General features: G+C 38.3%; 1 protein-coding gene across 1 annotated transcript in view; it reads right to left on the bottom strand.

Moving 5' to 3' along the window:
- The window catches only part of LOC139686068 (uncharacterized), a 219,882-nt gene that overhangs the window by 56,700 nt on the left and 150,831 nt on the right, over positions 1–12,351 (bottom strand). Inside the window, exon 2 of the mRNA XM_071583184.1 lies at positions 51–183. Coding sequence (XP_071439285.1) covers positions 51–183 — 133 coding nt within the window. The remainder of the gene's footprint in view (positions 1–50; positions 184–12,351) is intronic.

Genomic DNA, 12,351 nt, shown 5'->3' on the forward strand with positions numbered 1-12,351 from the left:
TTAGTCTCATAACGACATTTTTGCTGGTGCAGACAAAAATTTAATCTTACGGGCATAGCTTATCGAGGTCTTTCTTATCGGTGAAGAAGGCCAGGTCCTTGTTGTCAGCGAAGAGTTTCATCTGGTCGGTGCATTGAATTAACTGCTTTTGCTTACAGCTCTCCAATGCCTCTGGACAGACTCCTGTAAAGAGAAGGGAACAAAATTAGCGTTAGGAGGCGAGTGGTCGTCCGATGAAATTATACGTAACACTAGGCAATCGATCTTAAATCCTCATATGTTTGAATAATTAAGAGAGCAGCCCTAACAGTAAGGCAGTTCTCAATTTTACCATAAGAAATGCCTTGAAATGATAAAGAGTACTTTTTCTAAAATTATAAGCTTGGATTATTTGAAGTCTTGCATGGTGAAAGTGAAAAACGTTACAGCAAAAATTCTGTCCCCAAAAATCAATAGATATTGGTCTACCATTTCCTGATTTGTTCCATATTTCAATTCTAACAACGATGGGCCATCATGATCCACGTTCGGATTGTTAAATTGATGGCCAAAAAATTCCCATCATACCAAGACTATGGAAGGACATAAAGATTTGTTAATGATATTGATTAATTAATACGAGGGAATAGTAAGACGCTAACGAATTTTTGATGGGACCAGCCCTTCGTGAAGAATAATCTAAATAACATGACATTATTAATAGTACAAAAAGCGTAATTTTCACAACAAAAATTTTTTTAGAGTTTTTCATTTTCCAAGTTTTACATAAATGTTCGCGCAGTGATGACTTCTGAATTGAATTATGCAAAAAAAAATTGTATTGTCAAGTATTATGAATCCTCTTACACACACGAAATGTACACCTGATTAGATAGTAAGTCTGAGCTAGAAATATAATCGCCATAGCATCATGAATACTCATCTTTTTATAATACTTACACTGTTCACTTAATTGTCATCAAATCGGTTATTACACGATGGCCAATAACAGTGCCGTGAAAAGAAATCGAGAACCTATTGAATGCATCTAAATATGTGCCCTACAAGTCATCATGTGGGTGGGGACTAAGAATCTGTTTGATATGTATAGTGGGTAACAATCGAAGTGATGAAAGAATGTAGTGCATAAGGATGTTGTTGAAAAGAGATAGATTTGTTAGGGCTTTCTCAATTTTACATCTAATTTTATTTCTTTTTACAAAGGCTTAATTTTTACTCATCCTGCACTGCTCAATGAAAAATAAGTCACTACATGAATTGATTTTGGCAAATATTTATGTCCTCAGCAATTACGTAGTGTAATTGCATGTGCTCCACATGTTAACTCACCGTCTCAATTTACATTACGACCTTTGCTAACGAAAGAACCCAAAGAGAGCCAGCCATTGGTTCTCGATAGTTCGTTGCCGCAAGACCGTACATTGTATTAACGAACTCTAACACAAACCCTAAGAGCAAGACTTTTTAACGAATGGTTTTATATAATTTAAATCTAGGATTTGTTACACCTCCCAGCCATTACTATTCATCACCTCATGTTCTTTTATATTAAAATCATAACAAATATCTCAAAATACATTAGAATGGCATAAATTTGCAAAACTCAAGATCAAATTGATGGATATGACCTTAAGTCTACGACCCATATACAAGCATATACTACCTTGATCAAATAGTTCCCGGAATAACCACCGTGTGGCGCTCCCATCGTTCCGATTTGAGTTCTGTTTTTTTTTGTTAAATTGGTACATCTGTTGTTGATATTCCCTTTAAATCTTAGTGTCATAACTTGACATTTGCAAAAGTTACGTAGCCAAGAGTACATCTATCTCTGTGTGTGTTGGCGATTTTTTACAATTGCAGAAATGGATTTAAATTTGCAACAACGAACTTGTATTAAATTTTGCGTAAAAAACGGATTTAGTGGCGCACGGACGTTGGAAATGTTGGAAAAGTGTTTCGGCAACGATTCTCTAAAAAAAACGGTCGTTTACCAGTGGCACGAGCGGTTCAGAAGTGGTCGTGAGTCAATCGAAGATGATGAACGCAGTGGCAGACCATCGACATCGAAAGTCGGTGAAAAAATTGATAAAGTAAAAGAAATGTTGGTCAATAACCGCAAATTAACATTCAGAGAAATAGCGGAGGACTTGAACATTGCCTATGGATCCGCCCAAGACATTGTGGTTAATGATTTGGGTTTCCGTCGTGTAGCAGCAAAGTTGGTGCCGAAAGACCTCAATTTCATGCAAAAAAGAGACCGTGTTGACGTCGCAAAAGACATGATTTGCGAGGCTGAATCCGATCCCACATTCATCAAAAGGATCATTACTGGAGACGAGACGTGGGTTTATGAGTACGACACGCAATCCAGACATCAGGCAAGTGAATGGCGTTCACCAAATGAGCCGAGACCAAAAAAACCACGTCGTTTTCAGTCAAAAAAGAAGGCAATGCTGACGGTTTTCATGGATTACAACGGTGTAGTGCATCATGAATTTTTGCCAGAAGGCCAGACAGTAAACAAAGAGTATTATTTGGGCGTTATGAGACGTTTGCGTGAAGCAATTCGCCGAAAGAGACCAGAAATGTGGGCAGAAAACTCGTGGATTTTGCACCATGATAACGCACCGTCGCACAGTGCTATCATTATTCGTAATTTTTTGACGAAAAATGCAACAAATACCATCCAACAGCCACCGAATTCACCTGATTTGGCTCCCTGTGACTTCTTTCTGTTCAATCGAGTTAAAAAACCATTACGGGGAACGCGTTTTAGCAGCCGAGAGGAAGTAATGGAAAAATCGCAGGAAGCACTGATGGACATACCGAAAACCGAATATAAAAAATGTTTCGAGGATTGGATCAAGCGCTGGCATAAGTGTGTTGCAGTCGATGGGGATTACTTTGAAGGGGACAATATAGATTTAGATGAATAAACTTGTATTTTTAATTTTCTGAATAAATTCCGGGAAATTTTTGATCAAGGTAGTATGTCATGCCAGGAAATTGTCTTGCGGTCATATCAATGCTGCAAGTGATTCAAATGAAAACTCTCGATTTAATGACTCTTCGTTGCACTTTTGAACTGACGTTGGCAACATTCGCAAATGAGTTGACGCATATATTGCAAAAAAGAAATTAAACAGCAATTCCGCAGTTGAGTAGTAATAGTATTTAGGGGAGGCGACCGACAGCTGAGGTCATTTGCGCCATTAGGGATGGACTGGACAGGATGAAGGGTGGAGATAAACCCGGCGTCGGCATTAGCCTACTCTTTACGAAAGGCGCCAAGGGGTCCGCAGCTTAACGTCCCTTCCGACGGACGGCGTACTCACTCAAAGTGCCCTCCACAAAGCACCTCCAGTAGGGATCGAGATACCTCTGAAAAATGTTCAATACCGCCGGGATTTGAACCCGGGCCCTCTGGGTGGGAAGCCAGTACGATAGCCACCGCACCAACCCCGATCCCCTTCCGTAGTTGATATTTATAACGTGTGTGTATATATATATATATATATATATATATATATATATATATATATATATATATATATATATATATATATATATATATATAATGGGATGACGCAATATAACACAAATAGAATAGAATAGCAACATTTAAAAGGACACTCACACGGTAAATTTACCGTGTGAGTTTTATCCCCTCTGCATAGAAGCTCGCTGCCTGAGAGTTGAACTAATTGACAACGCCGTTTTTGAGTTCCTATTCGGTTTCGAAACATTGTCCACCGAGCCACTGTTTCAAGTGCAAGAAGAGGAAGTAGTCACTAGGTGCAAGGTCTTGACTGTACGTTGGGGGTGGGACGCCCAAAAACTCTCGTTCACTAGACATTCTTTGCTCTTTGTGGTGGTCCGTGAGAATTTGAGGTCGGCACCCAGCCACAAATGCACACAATTTGTGGTATCCGAGGTTTTCCGTTACAATATTGTGGACAGTAGTGCGAACAAGTTGAGTAAATTGTTCAGCCAGGCCATCAATCGTCAATCGACAATCACATTGTAGTTTTTCATAGATAAAATCAGACTTCAAAACACAAATCTCTTTAACAAAACAAGCGAATCCCCATCCCATTTAAAACCATTAATCAGCAAGAAAAAAAGATAAATTAAAAAAATTAAGCTATTACATATAATACAATACACCACACATCAATCAAATTATTCCATATATACCTTAAAAGTATTCACTCTTAAAAGTATTCAATAGTATTCTTAAAAGTATACACTCTGTTAGGAAAGGGCTCGAATATTTTTGTAGGCAAGGTGTTCCAATCAACAATTGTTCTATTTAGAAAAGAAAATTTTTTTTATTTGTTCTCTGGTGCCCGGCATTTTACCTATTACATTATATCTTTTGCATTACATCAATTTCTAAGCATATAATGTGTTTTCTTCCCCCCTGTGAACTGAATGAATAGTAATGATCAACGTACGCTCCGAAAAAAACCTAAATGAGATATTTATTTTCGATGAATTTAAAAAACTTAGAACTGCCCAATTTATTAACCAGCAACTTGTTGGGCGCCCTTGGGGTCATTTACAGGTATTTTTACGTGCGTGCTGGTAAATACCTATTGTGTATGATGCCATAAATTGTGGAAAGCTCTTTTGTTTGATACACTATTCTGTAACGGTGGAAGTATGGAATATTGGTGTATATCAATGACAGCATGACATTGTTCCAGCAAATTTCATTGGTACATCCGCAAACTTCGCAAGGTCAAGTATAGTTTCAAAAAAAATTCAGAGTTGAAGAGGATGCCTCGATGACTTAACTGGCTAACGCACTCGGTCGGACATGAAGGATCCGGGTTCGGATCCCGGTCAAGGTGAATGATTTATACACTCTGAAGCCGATGCATTGTTATGAACACTTAGCGGATGACTCCGTTAAAAGTTACTGTAGTGGCATCTCCCGCAGTATCTTGGAATTATTTTCAAGTAGTTTCGTTTAGTATCGATAGGGGCATTAGGTGCGGACTTTAAAGCTTTAAGCCTTGATAGAATACGATTTCTATTGAAAGTAACTCGTCGCAGCCCAGCTAGTCACTAAATGTGAGAATATACGTCAGGACTCTCTCGGATCCAAGATAACGTTACGCGAGAAGGCGAATCTTGGGAAGTTGGACGGCAGAGGAGTCCATGGGCGTTCAGTATCCTGTGGACTTTACTATAATAAAAGTATATGAAAAATCAAGGGTAATTCATGGGCTAATGAAACCTCCATCGTTTACAATGATCGAGTAAATTTGAATATTTTCAATGTGATATTCAATTAATAGGGGATTTCGAAGGCTCAAGAGTCAACAATTGGAATGTATGCGGAAAAACGATGCCCGAATTGACTTGGAGGGGAGAAGGTGGTTGATGATAATTGCTGTAAAACTTCATCCAACTATGCGATCCAAGCATAATGGGTCATGTAAATTCCTATTTTCTCATTGTATGAAAGTTCACTGAATTATTTCAAAATATTTTGCATCCCGTGAGCACTTATAAGAGTAAGTGTAAATTGAATCGCGAGCTAAATTTCTCCAATTTACGAACGCAAATCACATTCATACTGAGCAAAAACCGTCGGAACAGATCACAGTATGGTGTAAATACGAGTCAGAGGATCCATAACCAACCAGATGACCAGGTTTTGGTTCAATAGAACCACAAGCTTTCCTCACAGATTCATGTCTAGCATTAGGATAATGGTCCCTAACTCACGTTAGAAGGTGTAGCAGTGGCAAGATAGCGCAAAAATTCGACAAGGGGAGTGAAATTAGAAATTCCACTGCGCATAGGTTCCAAGTTTGATTTAGCCACCGCAAGTTTTGGGGAGGGGGGTGAGGGTGAAGAAACGTCCCGGCTCCTTCATTATTTAAACCAATGAAGGCAAGTTTGTCGGACGGGCGTCGATACCTCCGATGGGGTTTCGGAAGCACCTCTCTCGAGCCCCACCCCAGGTTCGAGACGACGGACAGGTTCGGCACCCGGGGGTTCGACTACTTCCCCAACCCATGCAGGTAGGCGACACCCCGTCTTCCATTCCCCTCCCCACACTCACTCCATCACTTAGAAAATTTCGGCTCCGGGTGTGGAGGAAGCCACTTGCTACCACCTTCCCTCGCATCCATCTTCGGAAAAACTCGATGGCGCCATCCATCCTTCAGTGCACACTGCCCGAGACAGTGAAACCATTCCCATCCGGATAAACTCTGAATAACACGCTTAAATTACCAGAGGGGCGTGAGTTCACAGACTTCAGCTCCACTGAGAGAGGCAACACGAGGTGTTCTCCTTCCCTCGTCCCCTCTTCCCCGCCACACAGAGCTCAACCACTGCCCATACTGATTTCGGAAACTCGTTGCTAGAAAGAGTTGTAACCAGTCGTTTTGTCGGATTTCCCCCGACCGGGAAGACTTTCCCAGCTAATCATGGAGGACCTGAATTCGCCCCTTATTTTTTGTGAGTCTCGCTCATAACAGGCGCACGTTACTCGATGCCGCAAGTCAACTTAGAATTTCTCACAGTGCAGCCAGAATTGTAAGGTAAAACCTTCTAAATAACATTTTGGGAAGCGTGGAAAATAAGACCTGTAACAGGAATGAAATGCATTTACGTGTTGCCCTGCAAGTCTCCCCTACCCTAAAATTTACCCTACTACCCTCTGGCAGGGGGTCATTGGTCATTGGCGTTTTTATGTATACCCACATCAAAACTTGCAGGCCGCCACGAAGGCATTCAGCAGGACTGTATGGAAAAAGAGCGTAATTTACAATTACATATATGAGTATTACCCAGTGGTATGGATACTTGAGGATAATATTTCCTACTGCCGCAATTGCGAAATATTAACGAGAAAAAGGTTACTTTCCGTCTGTTGCAATAGACTGCTTGCTGCCGTGGCTTCTTATTTTCGAATGAAATATAAAATGTAATGGAAATACATTTTATAGTTTCCCTCAGCTAAGACCATTAAAAACACAAAGGCATTGTATCCCTAATCACCAATACTGGAATGTATTGAAGGCCATTTTTTACGTATGTCTCTTTACTTGGCCGATGTAGCATGTTTTCTTTATTGGCCTTACATGTAGGACCTTTCCATCTACATATATCATATTCTTTGTAAATTTGTAGTATCGTCGCGTGACCAATCCATCTACTTCTTCTTTCCTTTTAAGTTCTCTCTATGTTTTCATCCTCTAACTGGCTTCAAATACACAGGGGTGTTCCACAAGGATCCATTCTTGGACCTTTGCTTTTTTCCCTGTATATAAACGATATTAGTAAATGCATTTTAAATTGCAATCATCACCTTTATGCCGATGATTTACAAATATATCACCATTCCCGCCTTCAAGACCTACCTACAATTATAAACGAAATTAATGCAGATCTGGCTGCTTTGTCACTATGGGGAATAAAAAATTTATTGAAAATAAACCCAATCAAAAGTCAGTCCATCATAATTGGATACCATAAAATACATTCTAAAATAAGTATTGATAAACTACCACCACTAAAATTGCAAGGATCTATCATACCATACCTAAGGACAGTAAATAATTTAGGCTTAACCATAAATGAAACATTATCTTGGACTGATCATGCAATTGCTATCTGCAGAAAAATTAACTCATCCCTGCATTCACTGAAAAGGTTAAAGCACATTGCTCCCCCCTCCTTAAAGATGCTTCTTGTGTCCACTCTTCTCATACCCCACTTTGATTACTGTGATGTACGAGTATACCAAGACCTCGTAGTATACCAAGACCTTTCAGGCGAACTAAAAACCAAACTCCAGAAGACCCATAATTCCTGTGTGCGGTTCATATGTGATCTTAGGAAGTACGATCATATTTCCGACTCATTTAATAGAATATCCTGGTTAAAGCTAGAAGGCCGCAGGCATTTACATATTCTTTCACTTCTCTACGGAATACTTTCAAAGCACACCCCTAATTATCTATACAAAAACTTCCTCTTCATCAACTCAATCCACAACAGAAATACCAGGGGTAATAACAAACTTCTTGTCCCACACCATCGCACGGAAATCTATCACAAATCTTTTCATGTTACAGCATGCCGTCTGTGGAACTCTCTCCCAGATGACATAAAAAACTCTTCATCAACAACAACATTTAGAAGAGCACTTCACAAGTTCATTTTCCTCAGGTACTTAACTTAACCAGTATCCCTCCGTCATTCCACTCAGCTGTTATACAGATCACTGTGTCTACTTTGTTTTTTACCCTGCTTTTTGTTTTGTCATCTCAAGCGGTAGGAGTTTGCGTAATTATTTTTAGAAACATCACGCTTCTCATTACTCCGCATGTGTTGTCAATGTATTTAATTTCTCCATTTCAATTTCAGTAACTTAATAATATGTATACTCTGTAAAAATGATTGTTACAATGTACATGTATCTTTCCTCTAATTAATAGGGTTTTCGCAGGTTTTTCACACCCCCCTTCTCTTCGTGGGTGTTTTTCCTGCGTGGGTTTTTACTAGTTGAGCAATGCCACGCTCTCCCTAGCTTTTCCCACAAACCTCATTCTTTGCTTAGACTTTCCTCATTTTATTGTACTCTATCTTCACTGTCATTTAATTTGAGTATTTGAAGGAGTATTCTTAATTTATATATGTATATGTATGTATGTATGGGTGTGTATGTGCGTACTTATGTATGTATTTATGCATGTGTATGAATGCATGTATGTATGTTTTATGTGTGTATATGTATGTGTGTGTGGATATGTATGTATATGTGTATTTATGTGTATGCATATAGGTATATATGTGTGTGTATGTGTATGTGTGTGTCTATATATATGTATATACTTTTTTCTTTTCGATGTGCAAATTTGGATTAATGAATTTATGTCTATCTCTATGTGTTTATGTTTAGATTTGAATGTAACTGTAAGTTTAAATGGCTAATATAATATGTATATGACGATGGGTTAAATGGAAGAAGGGACCATTTGGTCTCAATTTCGCCCAAATAAAGACCGCTATCTATCTATCTATCTATCTATGTTTTTTTCCTCTTCGATTTTTCAGCTCAATTTATTATTTTATATGTGAATTTAGTATGAAACCGTTTCAAAGCGTAAATATCATTCGCTTTGACCCGGGCCCCAGTCAAAGCGAATGATTTTTAAACTTTGACATTGTTCCATTTTAATGCACATCAGCGAATGACTCCGTTAAAGTAACTTTCGCGTAAGCTCCGGCAGTTCTTTGAATTTGTCAATTTAGATTTCAAAATTGGCCTCCTATTTCGAAGATCTCTACTCTGGTCTCTTTCTTCTCTGGTCTACTTTTCCTATGGCCCATGTCCCAGATCCATACAATGCCATCCATACCCAGCACGAATGTTGACGCAAACTTCTCTCTTGATTGTGGTCGTATCTTCTTCGAGCATAAGAGTTACATAAAACATTTCAGCATAAAAACCTTCTTAGCCGGAGCCGTTCTCCGCTTCATTTCTGTTTAGCTTCTTTCAGGGCTTCCAAGTGAGCGAATCCTTTCACATGTCCTAATTTATCTTCTGCCAGAGAAACATCTACTTGAATCTTTCCTTTTCCGTGAATTACGACTTTTTGTTTTCTTCTTATTTATTTTCAGTTATATCCATGCAATTATAGGTCCATTGGGTTCATGTTTACATTCAGGTCTTTTCGATTCTTGGTTATACTGAGACGTCATCCTTGAAGCGAATCAACAGTTTCTGGCGTGACATGTTGGAAACCCGTCATGATGAAGAAAAATATTTTCGGTTTCCAAATAAAAAGTTAATTTACGATCTAGAGTTCCTCATAGCGTAAAATCTTCACGCGGAGGCCTGAATATGTTACGCTGTAAATACATCTAGGTCGTAAATGAAACTTTTTATGTGGAAAAACAAAGTCTTTTCTCATCTGGAAGAGAAGCATGTTAATTTATCCATCGTTCACCCTAATCCATTTGATGCAGGCTCATTAGCTTCCATGTATTTTTATAAAAGCATATTAAATATAGAGGAGAAACTTTGAATTATGTTCAAATCCCTATATTTATTTTAACTTCTGCTATACTACTGACTTTTATTTGCCATGTGGTGACTTTTTTCTTGTATAACTGGTAGATTAATTATTCTTCTACTGTTGTAGTCCATTCCAAGTGTCTCCAGTGTTTGAAAAATCTTATTTAACTCAATAATATCGAAGGCCTTTCAATTCCATGAATATACATGGTGACTTGCTGAAATAATTTTCTGATTTCTTGCTGAACAGAATCCTTAGACTAAGGAAAACTTCACTCGTGCTTACTGATTTTCTTTCTGATTCTGAATTGATTTTCTGACAGATTATCTTAACATTCGATTAGATTATTCTACTAACAAGAATAGTCAGTCGACGAATGGAACAAAACATTCAAGTTAACATGTTGGTAAACCAATTTGGATTCAGGAATATGCAATGAATATGTATTCAGCTTGTGTATGTGAGTATTTACTCATATATCGATGGTATTCGGTACCCTGGACTGGAGTCGTCCAAAGTGAGAGAGCGTGTGGTCGTAAAGCAGCTGTTGATTCAGCAATAACTTCCGATGGTAGGTTGTGATTTTTAATGCATATATATTTAACTGAAATTCGACAATGACTCCTGAAGGCCTACATAGAATAGAATTATTCCGTTCCGAGTTAGTTGCTAAATAATTTAAAGGGCCATTAACCTTATTTAACATGCAGTATTATGTTGCAATGGATTTTCTTCCTTGAAATCAATTTATTACGTGCTCACATTCACTAAAAGGATTATCAACAGAAGTTCGTCGAAGGATGTCCAATTTTGGGGCTTAAGCGTCTGTTAAAAATTAACTAGTTAATTTAAAATGGCAGTTCGGATAGGTCCGCGCAAGAACAACTATTACAAATATTTCCTCGAAAAAAAGCGCATTCTGAAGAGATTCGATCCGTATCGTGCCCTTTTTTTAAATTCATTCATTAAAACCATGTTGAATCTGTTTTTTAATACTTATTCTATGCGTATTCAATACGCCGACAACTGGGCATCTTCTTCATTTCCCTATTCTGACAATTATTATTAGAAACGGTAACTAACGTATTGAAAAATATGAAAATATTCTCAATACATATAACAGAAAGACAGCAATTCAACAATAAACTACATTGATGGTAGACTTGCTGTGCTTCTGGTATCTGCACAATGGAGAAATTCCACCGAGTAAATGGAATTAACAGTGTCATGTATTCTCAATACGTTTTGGACACACAACAAAAATATTATGTCACGCTTTGAATAAGTCTTCGACCGTTCGTTTATATGTTGGTGGAGACCACACTTATAAAAAATATTCCCTTTAAAAACTTTTTTAAGCGCATAGTCCCCGTAAATATAGTTATAGAAAATATGGAGAGGACCTGACACTTTTTCGAAATTAGATCTACATGAAATATGCAGTGGGATAAACAGTGGATATCAGAAAACGCTGATTTTTTAATCCATAATACGAGGAAAAAACTACTCCGTTTGTGAAAAACTGCCGTGGAAGAATGTAAAGCGTCACACATGTGAGTCCTGGGTGGGAGCCTGAAAAAAAACGTCGTCTCATTGCCAGTTGGAACGTATTGCGAGTTTACTTCCGATGCCGAGGGATTAATCCAAGCGCCCGCGCTGCTTTGTCCGATCAGACAATAGCGCCAAAATAAGTAGAATCGATCGCCCGACACAAAGATTCAAGTCATTGTTTTGCATTTGCGCAATTCGTGACCACAGCACGAGCGGAAACACATTAAAACGTTAAAAAATATTCCCTTTAACAATTTTGGCTAGTCTCCTAACGTACCTCACCATATGCTCTTGCGGCGGCTTTCTGGTCATTGTGTAGACTCAAATTTAGATGTGACGTTAAAAGAGAAAATCCAGAGTATTTACATTATCTTGCGAGTTGTTTGGAGGCATTAAAGGATCAAAGGCTTAAAGGGGGACAGAACTTCATGCTGCGATAGGAAACCAACATTTTTTATGATGAACGTTTGACACATTAATGAAAAGTCAATATCGTTACACAATAGTTCTTCGGTTTACTAAATGTCTATGCTGGGTATGGTGAGATACCATTCAGTAAGTGGTTAACTATCACGCCGATAGGCCTCTGTTATCCGATGAACTCTAGGCTTAATCACTTAAGATTTGGAAAATTACTTGGAAGGCGAATAGGAGGTTGTAAATATTTCCTTCTGTCGCTATTATCCCTTCATAAGGATTTATATACGACTATGCATGACAGAAGTAATCTTTTCAGAAAAATATATGG

The sequence above is a fragment of the Hetaerina americana genome, unplaced genomic scaffold (assembly GCF_022747635.1).
Source record: "Hetaerina americana unplaced genomic scaffold, ioHetAmer1.1.p SCAF_13, whole genome shotgun sequence".
NCBI classification, from domain to species: domain Eukaryota; kingdom Metazoa; phylum Arthropoda; class Insecta; order Odonata; family Calopterygidae; genus Hetaerina; species Hetaerina americana.